This window comes from Cupressus sempervirens, chromosome 3 (genome assembly GCF_028749045.1).
Source record: "Cupressus sempervirens isolate cs-2001-9-10 chromosome 3, ASM2874904v1, whole genome shotgun sequence".
NCBI lineage: Eukaryota > Viridiplantae > Streptophyta > Pinopsida > Cupressales > Cupressaceae > Cupressus > Cupressus sempervirens.
In genome coordinates, this window is record NC_143120.1 from 477,992,779 (window position 1) to 478,013,938 (window position 21,160).

General features: G+C 35.0%; 1 protein-coding gene across 2 annotated transcripts in view; it reads right to left on the reverse strand.

Annotated features, from left to right (window-relative positions):
- The window catches only part of LOC149567232 (uncharacterized), a 101,163-nt gene that overhangs the window by 70,230 nt on the left and 9,773 nt on the right, over nucleotides 1–21,160 (reverse strand). For both annotated transcript variants that reach the window (XM_089820413.1, XM_089820412.1), the window contains exons 2-3: nucleotides 16,799–16,898; nucleotides 16,296–16,364 (exon numbers count right to left, since the gene is read on the reverse strand). In XM_089820413.1, coding sequence (XP_089676539.1) covers nucleotides 16,296–16,364; nucleotides 16,799–16,898 — 169 coding nt within the window. The remainder of the gene's footprint in view (nucleotides 1–16,295; nucleotides 16,365–16,798; nucleotides 16,899–21,160) is intronic.

The following is a 21,160-nucleotide window of genomic DNA, read 5'->3' on the forward strand; positions in this document are numbered from 1 at the left end:
AAAGGAATTGGTAGTTGCACTTTGAAGCTAAAAATAGGGAATACTCTCCTTCTGAAAGATGTACCAGGGATAAAAAGGAACCTAATATCAATTACAGCATTAGAAGATGATGGATACAATGTTGCATTCATGGATGGCAAAGTATTAACTTAGGCTAAGAATTCTTCCATCAAGAAAGCCAAAGTAATTGGTCAAAGAAAGGGATATTTGTATGAACTAAATATAGAACCCATTCAAGCCCTTGTTCACAAAGCAGAAGATTCAAACGAAATATGGCACAGAAGATTAGGGCACCTAAACTTTAAAACCCTATGTACTATGGAGAAGATGGTTACAGGATTACCAAAATTAAAACAAGATCACCCTAGTATTTGCAAAGGGTGTACCCTAGGTAAAAGTACTAGAAGACCTTTTCATGATAGTACTAGAAAAACAAATAATGTACTAGAATTAATTCATTCAGATTTATGTGGACCCATGTCTGTTCCCTCCCTTGGAAGATTCTGGTATTATGTCTTGTTCATAGACGACTTCTCTAGGAAAACATGAATTTATTTTTTAAAATACAAAAAATCAGAAGAAATCCTAGAAAGATTTAAGGAATTCAAAGCATTAACTGAAAATTTTTTGGGACATAAAATTAAAACCCTTAGAACAGATAATGGAGGAGAATATACCTCAGACTTGTTTAAAATTTTTTGTAAAGAATCAGGGATCAAGAGGGAGTATACTGTTCCTTATAACTCTGAACAAAATGGGGTAGCTGAAAGAAAAAACAGGACTATTATAGAAGCTGCTAGGGCTATGATTTTTGACCAAAATCTAGAATACTATCCATGGGCAAAAGCCTCTTGTACTGCTGTATACATCCAAAATAGAAGTCCTCACTCCTATCTTAAAGATAAGACTCCTGAAGAAGTATTTACTAAAATAAAACCTAATATAAGTCATCTCAGAATCTTTGGATGTCCTATATACATACATGTGCCAAAAGAAAAGAGAACCAAATTGGAACCATCTGGAAGGAAGGGTATCTTTTTAGGGTATAGTGAAACTTCTAAATCATATAGAATTTTCATACCTGGATAGAAAACTATTGAACTTAGCAGGGATGTAGTCTTTGAGGAAGATCTTGCATTGAAAAGGGCAATAAATTCCCATGAGCCCTCTCCTGTATCAAATTCTGAAAGAATAAGTGACTCTGAATCACTGAGGGAGAACTTAGAAGAGGTCGAAGATGAAGTAAACCTTGAAGAAAGTTCAAAGAAAAGGCCACTTTGGGCTATAAAAATAGTTGAAGTAGCTCAAGATTTTGCTGCGCCTTCAAGATCAATCAGAGAAAGTAAAAGACCTAAAAGATTCTCTGGTTATACAACAAATATGATTGATTTATCCAAAACAGAGTCAACCAATCCTTCTAATGCTATTAAACATCACGCCTCAAAAGAAGCTATGACAGAAGAATATGAATCAATTATGAAAAATGATGTTTGGAAAATAGTTCCAAGGCCGAAAGGAAAATCCATTGTTTCTTCAAAATGGATATTCAAAATAAAGCATGCTGCAGATGGAAGTATTGAGAAATATAAAGCCAGATTTGTAGCCAGAGGTTTTTCTCAGAAAGAAGGAATTGATTATGAAGAAACGTTTGCTCCTGTCGCTAGATATACTACCGTTAGAGCTGTCTTAGCAATTGCTGCCTCTAAGGGATGGAAGGTACATCAGATGGATGTAAAGACAACATTTCTCAATGGAAAGATTTCAAAAGAAGTCTATAAAGAGCAGCCAAAAGGATTTGAAACCCATGATCCAAAAGCTTTTGTGTGCCGACTCAAGAAAGCTCTTTATGGGCTTAAATAGGCTCCTAGGGCCTGGTATGAAAGGATTGATAAATATCTCACTGGTTTAGGATTCTCTAAGAATGAAGCCGATCCGAACTTGTATTATAAGAGAGATAAAGATAGTATGGTAATATTGATATTGTATGTTGATGATTTATCAATCACTGGTGATGATCATCTTATAGATCAATGTAAGAAAGATCTTATCAAAGAATTCGAGATGAAAGACTTGGGTCTTCTCCATTACTTCCTAGGATTGGAAGTGCAACAGAATGCTGATAATATCATACTGAATCAAAGGAAGTACACTTCAGATATCTTGAAGAAATTCAGAATGTGGAATTGCAAGCCCATGTCTTCTCCAATGGAGACTAATTTGCATAAACTTAAAGAAGCGGCTGCAGAATCACCTCCTATAGACTCTACTCTCTACAGGCAGATAATTGGGTCCCTGATGTACCTAGTAAATACAAGACCTGATATTTGCTATGCGATTCATGCTTTAAGTCAGTTTATGTGTGAACCTAAGGAAATTCACCTAGTTGTTGTTAAACATATTATGAGATACATTCAAGGTACTCTTAATTGTGGACTCAAATATGAGAGAGTTGCTTTAGATTTGCATGGATTCACCGATTCAAATTGGGGTGGAAGTGTTGAAGACAGAAAAGTACTTCAGGATGCTGTTTCAGTTTAGGATCAGCTATGATTTCATGGATATGCAGAAAGCAGTCTTCAGTAGCTCAGAGCTCCACAGAAGCTAAATACATTGTTGCAGCAATGGCCTCTCAAGAAGCAGTATGGTTGAGGAAGTTGCTTGTGGGATTATTTGGGCAAGCCATGAATCCTACGGTAATTCATTGTGATAACCAGAGTTCCATCAAGCTCTCAGTGAATCCAATTTTCCATGATAGATCCAAACATATTGAAATTCCTTACCATTATGTAAGAGATATGGTAGACAGGAATTCTGTGAAATTGAAATACATCTGTACTGCAGATCAGACAGCAGATATACTCACCAAACCTCTATCCAGAGTAAAGATAGAAAATTTCAGAAAGAGACTTGGTATGGTTGAGTTGTAATTTATTTTGTACTATTTTGATTATTAATAAAATGATAAATTTTATTTTGTCAGGCTATTGACTATTATGGGCTCCACCATATGTAATCATTATTTAAGAGGTGATGATCTCTAAAATAATGAATACTTGTACAATAGGCATTATGAGAGGTGACGATCTCTTAGATAATGTCCTAACAGTAGATTTTACTGTAAGATCCAAGTGAATTTTTAGATCGTCTTATGACATTGACATGTTCATGGGTCACAAATTGGATAAAGAAAGAATTTTAGAAATTCTTCAAGTTTATCTTGTATTCTGGTAGATATTAAAATTCAGGATCTAGCTGTGATTTAGAAGTACCAGCTTCTATGAGTCACTACTTGTGTTTTATCACTAGTAGCAGTGATTTGTCATATCACAGGCTTTGTAATATGACTTTGTATCATATGTTTTATGATACTATTTATTAAGAAGAGATAGACAGATATAGAGTATTAATTCTTGGTTAACATTTGCATTGATGTTGCTAGATATAATATCTCTCTGTTGGATTATCAGGTTAAGAGGGAGTGTTAAGAAAATAACCTGGATAATCCACAAGTCTACGTATTACTCTTCTTGTCATATATTTCATTGAAAATGGCATTGTGTAATTACTTATATTAGTCCTATGGGTGCCGGCGATCTGGGCATAATAATTTTAGTTTTGTATCTTAACTAATTGTTAGTTAGGACAGACTAACAATTGTTATATAGATGCCAACTTAGAGAAAAGTAGTTACTAATTAGATGCTGAGGGTTATGTCCCTTAAGGGATATACCCTATGAATGGATATATATACGGGTTGTGAAGACAGTATGGGGACATACAGAAAACAAACAGCTTGATCTCCAAGTCTACATACACTCACAAGTTCATCTGCAACTCTTAATACTCCAATTCGTACTTGTACCAGGATATATTAAAACTGAATATAGGTGTTATTGCTGAAGGTTATTCTTGTGCCTATCTAGTCTTTAGATTTGAAGTTTGATCTGTTATCAGAATTTGCAGATCTTTACATTAAGAAATGATATTTTATAGCAATGTGCTTTGTTTTGGTATGTATCACTGGATTTTTTAATATATTGATTGCATTGGTGTTATCACAGTATATAACTACTGGATCCTTGATCTCTATCTTCATACCTGTCATTAGTTGTTTGAACGAAACAATGTTAGAACAATTGACTACTACTGCCACATATTCTGCCTCTTTTGTGGACTGAAAGATACAATTTTGTTTCTTGTTTGTCCAAGACACTAGTCTTTTACCAAGAAAGAATGCTCCACCACTAGTGCTCTTTCTGTCATCAATACTTCCTGCCCAATCAGCATCTATGAATACTTTTAAGTCCAAATTGCCTCCTATTTTGTACCATACACCATATTCTTCAGTACCCTTCAGATATCTCATGATTCTTTTAACTGCCATCATGTGATTTTCTTTAGGATTTGTTGAGAATCTTGCCACCATACCGACTACTAATGCAATATTAGGCCTTGTGTGTAGTACATACTGCAATTTTCCAATCATTGTTTTGTAAGTGGTTTGATCTACCTCTTTGGAATCATCATTTTTGGAAAGCTTATGTCCAGTAGACATAAGGGTTCCAACTGGTCTTGAGTCTTCCATTCCAAATTTCTTTAGTATCTCCTTGATATATTTAGATTGAGTTATGTAAATGCCATCTTTCTTCTGTTGAATCTGTAATCCAACGAAGAATTTTATCTCTCCAATCATAGAATCATAGACATCTCAAATTCCTTACTCATTTTTTCTGAAAATGCCTTGTACAAGTCATCATTTCCTGTGAATAAAGTATCATCCACAGATATTTCTGTCAGCACAATCTTCTTGTCTGGTCCTTCTTTGATGTACAGACTACTGTTATCGTTTGTTCTTTGAAAACCAATCTGTATCAAGTAGTTATAGAGCCTTTTATACCAAGCTCTCGGAGCATGCTTGAGACCATATAATGTCTTGTGTAATTTGCAGACCATGTCCTTTTTGCTAGGATCTACAAAACCTTCAGGCTGTTCAATGTAGACTTCCTCATCTAGAATTTCATTCAAGAATGCAAATTTTACATCCATTTGATAAACTTTAAATCCTTTGTGAGCTGCATAAGCAATTAAAGTTCTAACACCTTCTAATCTTGCAATAGGAGCAAAAGTTTCACCATAATCAATACCTTCTTCTTGAGAATAGCTTTTACATACCAACCTTGCTTTGTTTTTGGAGACTTTTCCATCTTCATTCAGCTTGTTTCTGAATACCCACTTTGTGCCAATTACATTTTTATCCTTAGGTCTAGGAACAAGAGTCCAAGTTTTGTTCTTCTCTATCTGTTGTATTTCTTCATTCATTGTTTCAATTCAACTTTCATTATCCAAAGCATCTTTAACATTTCTAGGTTCAAATTCAGCGAGTAAACATATACCTTTCAATTTGTTTCTTGTCATTGTTCCATCTGATTTGTCTCCAATGATCTGATCAAGTGCATGATGTCTTCTGACATATTTTTCCAACATAGGTTTTTTGGATTTGGAATAAGTTTCACTGATTTCATCATGAACTTCAGTATTAAGCTCGAGGTCCCATTGCCTATGACTCAGGTCCATCAGACTCGGTTTGCTCTAGCTCGATAGCCTCTAACTCGAGTCCTTCAAACTGTGACTCGGGTTGCACTATCTGCAACTCAAAAGCTATTGGAGATTTTGAGGACTCGGGAGGTGAAGCCTCCTTTCTCTAAGATAGATTTGGCAAGGTATCAAGTTCATAGTAAACGAATCTTCTGTAATCGTCTAGCTCTTTGTTGCTTTCTTCTTCGCTCTTTTCTACAAACTCATCAATTCTCACATGTGCACTTTCTATGATTTATGAGTTTACAAATTCAAGCACTTGTATGCTTTACTTCTGCATGAGTATCCTAGGAATATGCCTTCATCACCTTTGACATCAAATTTGTCTTTTCTAGATTCTTTCAAGTAACTTACATTACATTTGTAGCCATACCATAGTTCATAAGGAGTTTGATTTGAGTCTTTCTTTAGTTGTACTATGTTGAAGGTATGAACTGCAGTACTGATTGCTGAGGTGTACCAAGAGTTGATACTTGTCTTTTAATTTTCTTTTCTATGCAGAATTCATTGAATTCATTAGAAATGAATTCACCACCTCTATCTAATCTCAAACATTTTAACTTCTATCCAGTTTCTTTTTCTACTCTTGCCAAATACCACTTGAATTTTTGAAAAGCTTATGATTTTTCTTTTAGATACATTACAGTCATCATTCTAGAATAGTCATCACAAAAGGAATGAAAAGCTTTTCTCCACTGTAACTCTTTATCCCAATAAGTCCACATAAGTCTGTATGCACAAGCTCTAATACTTCTTCAAAATGATAGTTCCTGCTTTTGAAGCTAGTCTTTCCCATCTTACCAATTTGGCAATTTTTGCATAGACCCATATTAGGTTTCTTCAAGCTAGCAATACCTCTTACTGTTTTATGTTTGCTTATCTTAACCAGATTATCAAAGTTTACATGACATAATCTTTTTGTGCCATAACTAACTTTCTTCTACTTGAGCAATAAAACATGAGCTTTCACTGAGATCAAGATAAAATAGATTAACTTTTGTTTGCTTTCCAGATCCAACCAAATTTCCTTTTCCATCCAGCAGTTTGGCCTTTTCATCCATGAATTCTACGTTGAATCCAATGTCATTTAATTGTGCCACACTCAGTAGATTATGCTTTAGTCCTTCAACCCAATAAGCATTATCACATATAAGTTCATTGGTCAAAGAGATACATCCTCTTCCTTTTATGCTACAAGGTTCATTGTTTCCCAATCTCACACTAACACCATCATAATATTCCATGTGCTCAAATTTTGTTTTATCTCCAGTCATATGATGTGAGCAGCCACTGTCAATAATCCAAGTATCAATTTTTGCTAACATGAGAAACAAGTGTCATCTTATCTCCTTCATCATCAAATTCATCTTTTACAACAATATATACCATTTCATCTTCATTGTTATTAGAATCTTTAGCCATAAAACAAGATTTCTTACCTTTGTCTTTGTAGTTCTTGAATTCCTTCTTGCCTTTGTACTTACTACTTTTCTTCTCATCCTTGTTTTCTCTGTTTGGACACCTAGCAGAAATGTGACCAATTTCTTCACAAGAAAAATAGATTAGAGGAATCTTTCCTTTGTACTTTCCTCTGCCTTTGGAGTATTTCTTTGCAAGTAGGGCTTCAACAACTTCAAGATCACTGACAAAACTTTCTTCTGTTTCTTCTTCACTTCCTGATTAATTGGCCTTTGATTTCTTACTCTTTTTCTTAAGTGTGAGTTTGGCTTCAAATGTAGACTCATTACCTTTAGAACTAGAAACATAGTTATCATAGTTATCCAATTCAAAAGTTTTCAATCTTCCAACTAGAGCATCTAAAGATATTTTGTTGTTTGGATCACATCTCATTTCTTGAATAGCAGACACTCTAATTGCATAGATAGGAAGAAGAGTTGTGAGTACCTTGCTTACAACTGTTTTGTCATCAATGTCTCCTTCAGATGCTTTGATTGCACTCACACTTGCTTTGATTCTTTCCACATATTTTGCAATGTTTTCATCTTCTCTCATTTTCATCTAATCAAAATGACCTTTGAGACTTTTTGCTTTAGCTCTTTTTCTATTGTCGTCTCCTCCATAAATGTCTTTTAGTTTGATCCACATTTCATGAGTTGTTTTGCAATCTTTTACTTCAACAAATTCAACATAACTAAGAGCAGATGCAATATCAATCATCATGATGTTATGATTCTTATTTTCAGTAATGTCTTCAACTGATAATGTTCCAAAAGGAGTCTTGAATTCAGTATCAAGATACTTACAACCTAAATCACTGATAGTTGCCAGATGTAATCTCATAAGTCCTTGCCATGCCACAAAGTTGTCTCGGTTCAACTTGGGAATCTCTCTTCTGTAAGACATCCTGATCTTTAGCTTAGGTCCTTGAAACCTTCTCTGCAAGCACCAAAAGCTCTGATACCAATTGTTGGAAATATAAGAGGAATAACTAAGAGGGGAGGGGTAAATCAATTACTATAAAAATAAATCTCAGGTCCCTTAGATTTCAGTACAAAATAAACTCTAAAAACTGAACTCTGCTGAAGCTCGGTAAACACACTGAAAATGTTGTAACTCAGTAAATATTGAGATTGCTTGGCAAACACTTAACATGAAAATCTTAAGATGTTATTTGTGATTACTTATTACTTTAACTTAGTTGCAAGCACATAAAAGAAATAGCATAAACACATTTGACACCAAGATTTAATGTGGAAACCCAATTTGGAAAAAACTACCAATTGCAACTAGTTATTGTTTTTCACTCTTTTGAAGTGAGCCTTGTTAGAAGCCAACCCTGTTAAAAGTTACAAAACACACTGTTAGGTGTGACTCTGTTAGAGAATTTAATCACCCTATTAGGAGTGGCCTTGTTAAAGGTCTTTAGACAATTCAATAGAACTGCCACCTTGTTAGAGGATTTACAAATAGCTGTTAAGCCAACTCTGTTAAGAGATTTAGATCACTGCCACAATGGTTAGAGAATAACAATGACATGACTTAATTTGAATACAACTGAATTGTTAATTACAAATCTCAATTCTGGCTTATACTTGATCCTTCTTGATTAAATATATCTTTTCAGCTTCTTAAGGATATTCTACTTATCCTTCTGATTCGCTTCCTCTTAGCATCTTCAAATCTTCAATTATCTTCCATGCATACATACTTCACACACTTTCTAACCCTCAACTTGACCTTTTATTTATATATGCCATATTGTCAAGTCTACTCAGATACAACTTAGAATAATTAATATTCATCTTCTCAATCGGCTAGAACCAACAGATAAATCAATTGAACTCAATATGCCAAAACAAGAAAATTTTTTGTTAGCCAACCCTGCTTGGTAGAAAATAACTTAGAAACGATTTTCTTGTGTTAACCAAGTGAACTCGGTCAGCACTACATATTTGCGTAATTTCTTTGATAACCAAGTGAGCTCAGTTAACATTGGTTCCATCCAACATTCCTTCATTAACCGAGTGAGCTCGGTTAACACTCAACTTCTGCAAACTTTCCTTTGACGCCCGAGTGAACTTGGTAGACACTTCCTTCTGAACTAAACAAACTCTGGAATGCTCGGTAGCCACAGAAAACTGTCTTAAATGCCCGAGTGAGCTCGGTATACACTGACTGATAATGATATGACATTTTGTATAACATCAAAGACAATACACAATTAATCAATTGTTCATGTATAATTATTGTCGTCTTGCATATTGTTGCTGTAAACAAAAATTGACACAAACCAACAAGTGTACAGAGATTTTATGCAGTATTTGTATGTCATGATATATGTTTAATCAGCTCCCCTTTATATGCTCTTAACTTGTGGGTATTTGAAAAGATATATTTCCACGAGGGTATGATTTTTTGCGGCATACTGGTCGTAACCCAAATGCCAAGGGCTTTTCGATTTTGAAAGCACATAAGTTGTTCTTCTCTCCTTTTCTTTTGTTGGAGATTCTCAGGTGATATTACCAATACAACCCTGCATCCTCATTGGTGAGGGACATCATTTTAATTGTTTTTCAAGCAGAGTAAATGCGTAACCTGTATGTTGCATGTAGAGATATTTTAATATAAGGCATAAGCTCTGATTCTTTCTTTTATTTCTAATCTTGTATGATAACTGCATAGGGACAGATGATAGTTCCCATAACATGTTCTATATTATATTATGCATTGAGTAATCTTATGAGAATCTGAATCCTATATTATGATACTCTGACTTACTCACTGGTATTTGTTGTATACCAGCTGTAGTAAGAATTAGAAAGGTATTCAAAGAAACCATATATTTCAGATCTCATTGTTATAGCAGTATCCTATGATGCACCCAAGGCTAGTGAAGCCGTGTGAATGGGTGAAGAGGAGAATCCTACAAGGAAGAACAAACTATGATCAGATTCTCAAATTGCATTAACATCTTAAAAATAAATTACTAAAATATCCAAGACAGCTTGTGATGGTCCAAGTATACTCAGTTGTCAAATCGAGTGGTGGAATTAAGTACCAGGATGCTCAGTGGCTGGCTAAGTTGCTCCATGTCTATTTCCGAGTAAGGAGGGCCTTTCTAGTTAGAGTAAGTGTGGGGATAAGTTTAAGGTCCGTGGTTGGGTGGTTAAGCCCCTGACAATGTTCCCCTCTCCACAAGATGTCAAGACATGCAACAAACAACGATTCAAGACGTGCACCAAACAACGATAAGTTAAGCACTCAAACATTTATTGATAACAGGTATTTTACTTTTATGATGCTTATTCAAGTAGAAGATAAGATGGTTTGAGTTTTATTATCATTTTAATTCTTTTCCTTTACTGAAAGCAACTTTTGTCGTCAATATATTTGGTAACTAGTTAGATCGGTTGATCTTCCAACTGAACATAAAATATAACTATATGCAAGAGATAGGTTTATCTGATGGATTGTTATCTCTGTCTTCATTTATTTGAATAATGAATATGATTTCCCTAACAGAATGTTATTGCCCTAATTGATAGAGTGGTATGTGATGCCCTAAATGATTCAATGGTAATTGATGCCCTAATTGACACAGTTGTATGTGATGCCCTAAATGATCCAATGATAATAGATGCCCTAATTGAGACAGTGGTATGTGATGCGCTAATTGATCCAATGGCAATCGATGCCCTAATTGATATATTGGTATTTGATGGTAATTGTCATTTGATTTTGATATAGTGGTATTGGATGGCAATCGTCATTTGATCTTAAGTGGTATTTATGGACTAACTTGGGTGTTTGCAGAAGCATCCCTAGATTGATTTCGGTTTCGAATTCCATGGTATGTAGATTTTAATTTCCATAGTAAATTCATTGATGGTGTTTTCAATTGTTTGTTATCAAATTTCCACTTACCTAATTGTAACTATTAATCTCATTCACATGAACATAACTGATATAACTGTCTTCCTATGAAAATGAAATAGTAACTATATTTCTTTGATATGTTAGTTGTTAGTTAAGACCCGGGAAAAGTCGGTTGTTACAATAAAGACAAACAAATGGACAATAAAGACCAAAAAATTGTTGAATATTGAAACTTGTAAGTGAGAAGGTAAACATCCAACTCATCAAAGTTGTACAAATGCTTAAACACTTTCCCAATAAAGGAAGCTCTTGTTGGCTCATCATTTGAAGTGAAAAACTAAAGGTCTACAAAGGGCATATTGCTTCTTTTAAACACTCAAGTCCTCTATCTTCAATGTCTACTTTTTTAGTCTAAACAACAACTTTTCTTTTGTGCAGACTGGAGGGAGTGGGACAACTACTATATCTTTTGAATTACTATGTTATTCTCATGTGAATCAGTTATGTACATATAATTCAATATACTTCAGTTTACCATGCCTTAATAATTGCATATCTAGATAAAATGTAAACATTTGGCACCATCACATTCTAAAAGTCGAATTAAAGTTGTCATAAAATGCCATAGCCGATTGAAAAATAGAGTCTAATCAAACAAGAGAAGAGGAGCTTGCCCAAGACCTAGTAAACTAGTGGGGTATATTGGTGAAAGAGCACATACAAAATGAACCCAAATGAAGGCAAATGTCGCAAGATTTCATTTGTGGCAAAGAAATTGGATGAATGCCAAAGGAATAAAGAACAGCTAAATCCAATGTTTTACATTTTGTATTCCCTTACACTTGCTTCCACACATTTTACATTCCCTTACACTTGCTTCCACACATTTTACATTAATATAATTCCTAGGAAATCTTTTGTTGAACTTCAATGATAACGTGAAGAGTTTTAAATGGAGATGTGCACCTTAGGTTCATAACATGCCAAACTCTTGTTTTCCTAACATTGCCTTTCTAGGAATCTATGGCGATCGTTTCAACAATTGATCCAAGGGAGTGATTTATTAGTTAACATGAGCCTCACTAACTTCAAACTTGGAATTATGTGCTCAAGAAAATCCGAAGTCCAAATCCCACACATAAAATGAACCCTCTACAGCCCATTATTTTATTTTATTTTTGCTTTTCCTTTACAATTTTTTTGGTTTCCATCGTCATGTTTCACAAAATGAATATAAAAAAATATGTAATGGCGAGGAACTTGTACAATGGTGTCATGACCCCTTCTTGAAATAGGATTAAAAAATAAAGAAGAATAAATAAATATTGGAATAAATTAAATAAAAATTATAATTTAGTTAAGTCAAACAATGTTCAAAAGACATAAATGAAAAAGTTCTCCCTCAAATGAGAAGAATAAAAGGGAGAGAAGAGAACTTCATTTGAGGCAGGAAGGGGAGGAAGAAAGAATGGAGCATAAAAATTAAAAAAGTATTAAGGGAAAGAAAAAGGAAGAAAATAAGAAAGCGACATGCAAAAGGTGAAGGGTTGTGACTCTTCAAGATACTTGTGATCATGAAAGGTTGTCACTCTTGGAAAAGGTTGTAATTATACAGGGCTGTGACTTGTCAAATGGTTGTAATTATGAAGCTTGTGACCCTTTGAAAGGGTTTTGACGCTTCGAAAAGGTTCTAATTATGAAACATTATGACTTTGTGAAAGTGTTGTAGTTATGATGGGTTGTAACGCTTCAAAATGGTTTGTGATTATGAAAGATTGTGAGTCTTTGAAAGGGTTGAAATTATGAAGGGTTGTGACTCTTCGAAAGAGGTGCAATTATGAAGGGTTGTGACTCCTTCCAAAAGGTGTTCAAGATTAAGAAGCCTATCCCTTACATGGGAAGACACAGAAGCGAAGGATCAAATGGAATGGGTTGTGCTACGTAATACAAAAACATTAGGTAAGGTTTGTGGTGAAATGGGCATGGGCTACATCATACAAAGGCACTAGATAAAGCTTGCAATTGAATGGGCATGAGTTACATCATACAAAGGCACTATCTTGCAAGGGATGATCCACATGGGTGAAAGGTGTTACAATGAGGGGGAAGGATGACGCCCACTAGGTACACCAGCCCCACAAAGTGTTGGACCAATGGAGATAGGTTACTACTTTTGGGTCAATTGATGTGAGTTTTGTTCCACTACAACATACAATATCAAATAATACAACGCAACCCTCTCTTGATATAAGGTCATTTCTCATTCTAAGCTTGCAAAGTAAGATTATGAAATGATTTCATGGTTCCTTCTTGAGCGTGGACTTCACTCAGTTTTATGATGTGATATGTTGGTTATCACAAAGGGACTTAGGCTATTCAATCAATTGATATCAACTCTTTCTTATAGATTTGGCATTACAACATGCAATGAAAATATAGTTTTGATCTTCAAACCTTTCCACTTCATCTCAAACTTAAACTGGCTAACTCCTAACTGTGAAAGAAAATAATTATGGATGACTTGGACTCTACTAGATGTAATCTCGCCAACGACTCCACCCTCCTAGTGCAAGCTTCTAAGGAACACTCAAATGATTTTCAACTCAATATCTCCTCCCCAGTCCCATCAAATGGAACTAAAGATTCAACCTTAGTTGAAGTTAAGTGCTTTCAATCATCAGCTTACCACACAAGGCACTCCTACCATCAGCAAGAGACTAGTGGCTTAGAGTTGTTCGAGTCAAGTAAATGAACATCCATAACAACTTTCATTCAACTAAACTACTTCAACATGAAAAGAAATCTACTCCAAAAGAAACAATGAGGAAACCATGCAACCCTTTAAAGCAATATTAAGTAATTCACCACGAAAAAACAACAATGAATTATCAATTAATTTGACAAGCATTATACCAACAATTTCATCATGTCTCTACCTTAGCTAGCCTTTTTCTAGTCTCCTACACTAATAGCTCTCTCCTAATCTAATCTCCTAAGCTCGTGAATTACAAATGAGAAGGCCTTGGCCTTTTATAGAAGTCCCATTACAACAAGGAAAAAGGGGGAAATTTTGGTTTGAGGGGATTAATTTGGTGGAAATCCTCTAGAGGACGATTTTCATGGATTTCCACCATACACAATTTATCCTTTTCCTCCAATTATTTCGAACCTTTCTCTTGTTATCCTTAAATCTCTTCTCAACTGGCATACTTCATCTCCGGCTCTTGTTTAGAATTTATGAAGGGGGTGAATTTTTGACATGGGAAGAATTTGCGGGTGGAAATCCTAAGCTAAAAGAATTTCCACCAAGTTAACTTAGTACTTTGATGCATTACATCTTTCCAAATCTTCATCATTGCGAACCAATTTCACTTCAACTCAACATCCCTCACCTCTAACACTTGCTTGAGATCAATTTTGGTGCAAAGTGAAAAAGGGCGAAATTTGGATTAGAGAGGATTAATGTGGTGGGAATCTTAAGGACAGAGAATTTCCATAGCAGGAATCCTTTGAAGAGAGGATTTCCACCAAAAGTTTAAATGCTTACTTCTCTTCATTATTTTAACATTGCATCAATCAGTTTTCTGCCTTGGTAAGGATCCCTCACAACCAAGTTTGCACCACATCCCTTTGTCTTAAGGCGAAATCTTGAGATTTTGGGGGAGAAATGATAGCTAGTGAAATCCTAGAGTTAGAGGATTTCTACCACTTGACGAATTTGTTTACAATAATTCTCCCATTTCCCAAGCATGTAAATCTTTCTCAATAAGATTAATACTCTTCCCTCCACCAGGAATTAGGCTACAAAAATACCTCAAAAGGGCATCAAAACCCTCACACAAACCCTCGACAAACATTACTTCCCAACGGGCCAAAATTGCTCAAACTCACCCTTGGATTTGTAGACTTGAAAAGTGTTGCCGACAAAAACCACCAAAGACAACAACTTCTACTACTAAAGAAAAACGAGGGGGTCCACATTTGAAATGGGATGATGGTGTGAAAACCCCAAAATAGGACCGATGATGAGCTAGCACACCCTTTTCTAATATCGCCATCCACATTTAAGAAAGACAAATACTACATTACATGTTATGGATTGGAATTTTTCTTTATAAATTTATAAGATAGATTATATCATCTTAACAATATATTTAATCTATGAATGTATATTTGTGCTATTGTTTTTTTTACGGTGTTGTAGGATCAAAATTAGGAATCATCTTGTTAAAAGTCATTTTAATTGGTAAAGTTATAATACTAACCGTCTTATAATTCCTATTTTGATGCAATGTGTGATTTTAGGGAAAAAATTAGGGCAATCTCAAAAAGTGAACATTACAAACGAAAAAATTATAGTCAAAAATCCAAGACACGTGATAGAAAGATCATCATTCCCTGAGGCTTCTCCTCCATCAATTTGCTTCTCTGTCCAATGATGTCTGATCAGAATATGCATCATAATGATAATGTTTTGGTGGTGTTCTTCTATTTTGCTTTTGTATGATGATCTTTTCTTTTTTTTATTTTTCTTTTCATTTTTAAGTCCCAAGGAGCTGTACAGTATGAGGGGTATTTATGGTTTGTCTTTATATTGCATATCTTTAAATATTACAAGTTGCATATATCTATTTTTTTTAAGTAGAAACAAAACGTGCTTTACTATTCAGGGCCTTGAAGTGTCCACTGCAATCATATCGTGAGTTTTTCTTCTTTTCTTTTGCTTTCACAGTTCATTAGATTTCTAGGTATCTTATAGAAAAGTTATTGAACTTGTTATTTGTATGTTATTTGCTGTCTCAACTTTGTTCCCTCTTTTAGGGTAAAATATGCATATATTTATTATTTTACTATTATATGTTTTTGTGTATGGAAGAAACTGAAACATGCCCAGCCCCCTGTGTAGCATACCCATACCAGTAGCTTAGAGTTAAACCTATCAAGGACCCAAGCCCATCACCATGTTCTCTAGGAACTGAACACTAATGTTTAGCCTAAATTTACGTTGGACAGGATGAGCTCAGATAGTAAAAGAAGAAAGAAGCTTCCAAAGAAGAGTCCTAGGTTCATATCCCTACCAAACATTATAAAGTGTTTGAAATCAAGTAAAATACAGTAATCCCATCCAACTCACTGGGTGTCACATTCCAGAATAAAAAGGGCCGGATGCAGGCCCCAGATGAGTTGGAAAAGAACCCTCTATTGTTGCATCTATGCACATAGCTACCCCCCCAGGAGATTTTTTATCATATAAAAAACAAAAGGAATCAAGAACTTCAAAAATAGCAACTATATTTTTAAATGTTTATTGGTAGCTAGAAAAACTATATAAGTCACTGAAACAAAATCAATTGTTCCTTTACCTTTCTGTCTTTACTTTTCTTTGATGGGTTCTGTTCTTCAGCTTTTCGCCTTTTGCCACTTTCCTTTTTCTGTTCTCAAGAGAATAGACATGTTAGGAATGATAAAATATCAATGGATTCTACTCGCTTTTCTTCACAAAGCAAAAATAACAGGATCTAGTGTCCCACGAGCTTTCTATAGTCTCGCAAACATTTAAAGCCCTCTATTATATTACATTATATTATATTCCACAGTTACAGTCGCACAGTCCTTTTTTTTAAACCAACCTTGCCATGCTATAACAAACACTTAATGTTTTATCTGCTTCCTGTATGATCAAGAAGATCATAATCCAAAGGGCAGATTGAGATCCATGAATTGTTTAAAATAATTAGACATACATAAGGTGTGAGAAGGAAACTGCAATGTAGATCAAGAAGAAAATTATGCTAAATGATGTCAGACACAGATTTTTATACACAATATTTATAATAAATTAAACAAGGCAATGTTGGGAACTCACTGACATCCACCTGCACCGTAATGCCACATCCCGTACTGTTTTCTCAGGCAGATGAGTCGCAATTTTAACATATTTTATTAAGTTCTGTTCCCCAGAATACCTGAACAGGCACACAAGAAAACAACTTTAGCATGCCTCACACACAAGATAATTCTGTTTATAACAAAAATAATACAGGTATAAAGTTTGTTCCATCCAAAAATAATTAAATGTCTTGTCATTTCTAGTAGACCTTATGATCTATGTGTTTTTTAGACTAAAAGGCAGTGAACAATATTTTAACTGATAAATGACTGACAAGATACGAAGGCACGAATGGTGAAAGATGCTGGTTAGAGCCATTATCTCTATAACAACAAAAACATCAGAAGATCTGGGACATAGACCTAACAGAACGCATTACATAGCATAGGGAAGTTTGTCCATGTTGCAAAAAAATGCAGGAACAACAAGATGAGAGTAATTTAGAAGCAATAGCAAATGACTGGCAAGGAGGCTTACCCATTCCACAATAGAACACATCTCTTCAACTCTTTGGCATTGAATTTCCTGTCCTGAAGAAGCAAGTAGCTCCAATTAATTAGACATGCATAACCTACCTTACCAAGTGTGGGTGTCATCTCCTTGTGAATGGTCTTGTGAATCTCCCACCATGCTCAAGAAACTACTGATGGGATCAATTTCCACAGACTACCTTGCAAAGCAAATAAAACTTCATTTTCTTCCTCTAATCTATCTTGGAATCATGTACACCCATTATTTGCCCCTGACCCATAAGTTAAAAGTTCTGATATTTTTATGAATCTGTAATAAGATTAACAAGACCAAGAAGTGCTTTATAAAATCATCATCATAAAGCTTGTCCTTGTTGACTATATTTTACTTTTTAGCCCTTCAATGGCCTACATCTGAGCTGAATGTGCCACAAGATGTATACTCAAGAATCAGAACCTCAGACATCATCGTTTCAGCTAGTAAAATAGGAAAGCCATTAATGTAAGTCTGACATGTAAGTACAGAGGAGAGTCAACCTCCCATCCAGTATCATGGCCACAAGTACTCTAGGTGCAAGTATCCTTCAAACCCAATGTGCAAGCTCCATAAGGGGATCTTCTAAGAGATTATAGCAGAAGGAAAACACATAACATGATGGAAGCTTCTCTATACACATAGATCTAAATTATTACACTAAGCATTCATTACCAAACACACTACTTGAACAAGGATACAGACACATAAACCTTGCTTCTATGCCAAACTACACAATAATCTATACTTCAACTACACATTCAACCAAGTGACTGCAACAATGAACCCAAAACTTCTATACAAAAGCTGACTCCAAGTGACATATGTCACTTGTCTCCACCACATGTTCTATTTCATTTCCCAGCAGCACCCATCCTAGCCCACATACACTACCACTTTACATTACAAAGTGCACAATCTAGTGCACATCCCAATCCAACCTAATACATGAATATTTTAACCCATGAGACACTGATATATTACAAATAACCCGTATAATTTTTACACCCACAGCCTCTCCAAAACTGCATTTGCATTCAAAATAAACACATATCTTTAGTTGATGAATATTTAGTCAGTTAAACCATATTCAGTTTTGATCCGTTTTATCAAAATTTGAGCCCTTCTGTTACACTAAATATGATCTGAATGTGCTAGTAGGCACAACATCAAATTTTCCATCTTCAGCATTGCTAGCATCTTTTCAATAATAGTTTCAAATAAAAGAAATAAGCCATGGCAAGAATTGAAATAAGAGACATATCCCCACATTATCATGTGAAGGAACCCATCTTATCTGCAACTGAAGAATCCAAAAATCAACATGATTGAAGTGTGTGTTAAAAATAGGAACCAAAAGTATAGAAAGCATAAAAAACTAATCACAAATCAAATCAGTCAAATTTTACATGAAATTGTCCTGGGAGAAACCCTCCTCTTCGAGGGAAACAACCCAGCCCACAAAAAGGATGATGTCTTTATTCAGATAAAGCCACACAAATTTGCTTTCTTATTGACGTTACGGCTAGACAGTCAATAAGTTTGAGTCCTTTTTTCTTTGAAATAAAATTAACTATGCTAGATTGCAAATGATCATTCACTGAGGATGCTCCAAGTCTTCCCCATCATTTTCAATGTTAGACTCTTGCAAGCTACATCTTCACCAAAAATAACATCCCTGCTTATTTCAATTTGTTTTTTTACTTGGAATATATATGCTGAAAGCTTTTGAAGAATCACCATATCCAACAAAAAATACATTTCTTTCTTGAAGGTCTAATCTTTATCTTTCCTCTTTTGGAAAGTGAACATTAACTGGGCATCCAAAATTTTGAAGTGACTAATGTCCAGTTTGATACTTGTAAAGGCTTCTTCAGGAGTCATGTTGTCAAGAATCTAGTGAGGACTATGGTTCTGATTATTAACTATTGTCTTTGCCCATAGAAAAGTTTGAAGGCTTTGATCATGAATCGTTGCCTTCAATGCCTCAATAATTGTCCTATCCTTTCTTTCAACTACACCAATTATTCGAGGATTATAGGGAACACGAAACTCCCTCTTAATCCCAGCTTCAACACGGTAATCATGAAATATACGGAAACATCTTCTCCTTCATTATTAGACCTTAAAGTCTCAATCCTTTTGTCAGATAAGTTTTCAGCAAGTGCTTTGAATTCTTTTTAATGGAAAAGAACCTCATCAAATTTCTTGGACTGAAGAAAATAAATCCAACACGTAGACGAATAATCATCTATGAATGTAGCATAATACCAAAAACTACTAAGAGAAGAAACTAACATGGGACCACATGAATCTGAATGAATCAACTCTATTATATCTTTAGCTCTATTTTCACTACTATGAAAAGTGCTCTTAAAATTCTTACCTAGAGAGTGTCCTTTGCAAACTCTTCCATGGTTTTGGTTCAGGTTTGGAACACCAACTACGGCCTTCTCCATAGTGGCTGAAGTTTTGAAATTTAAATGACCAAACCTCTAGTGCTAAAGTTCATTTGAATTAGAAGTATCATATGCAAGTTGATGGATTGGACGGGCTCAAAGCTTGTAGAGACTATCCTGACGGACTCCAATCTCATGAGTTGATTGAATCGGGATTCTTTTGCCAAGATGTTACCATCACTAGAAAACAAAGAGCACAACATAACTACACACTGCAGAGATATCTCACAGGAGCTTACAATAATTGAAGAGGCATCTTATTCTGAATAAAATCAAAGGCATCCACCAAAGACAAACTGATCCTTATCGCAGCTATGGTATTCAACAATGTGAGCCATAGTATATAATGAAGTTATGCAGGTGACAGAAACTATAAAAGTTCCAAAGAGAAATGAGCCTATTGCACCATGCACTTGTCAGGAAGTTTGTCTGACGCCTGTTGAATGTTAGATCCAATCAACCCGAGCCACAAATGTTTACAGACATATTTTGAGTGGCAGATTGCACATTTAATTACCATGGGTGTCAAATAGAAGCATGCAAAGAAGAGAAGATAGAAGCAGAAAGAAAGGGAAATATGGAGAGATTTCAGTGGTATTATACACATGGTTGTTTCATCACCAGGATAGAGTCTGAACTGTTGAGCAGCTGGAGGAATCTTATGATAAGGCAAGGGACAAAGTCATCATGTCTACATCGCCTCCAACTTCCTCCTCATAGATGGGTCTTCATATCACTAACTTTAATATCTCATACATCATTATAATTAAAAAAAGATTCAGGATGAACCTTACTGTGAATGAATCACTCATTGAATCGGTCGGTCATGAAATCACAAGCGTAGCTCAGCCAGTTTGTGGCCTGGACTGCACTTTATTACTTTCCCTTCTTGTTCATGTCGAAAACATCAAAAATGGGATGCACCATTGGCATGTTTGTGGCCTGCAAAACTGAATTGCTAGTTTCTCTTTTTTTTGTGAAAAAAGCTCCTTGGAACAAGTTTTTCTTGATCTTCTACCCAAAAACATCATAAATGGGATGCTCTGTTGACATATTTGTGGCCTGCAAACTGAATTATTAGTTTTTCTTTTTCTTTTTTTGTGGAATGCACCTTGGAACAAGACCCATTAAGGTTGCTTCACAAAAGTTGACAAATCTGAACTGTTACCATTTTGCCAAAATTTGAAATAGGCTTGACCTTAGCCCCATCTTTTGCCCACACACCACTTGCATTGAACTGTAATAGCCCCTACGAGATGCACAAATAACAGACGCAAAAACACTCCAGTGACAAAAAAACTTTTTAATATTCTTAATAATTTTTTGCTAACATCATACATTCAAAGAAAAAAGTACCAATCTAATACAAATTACT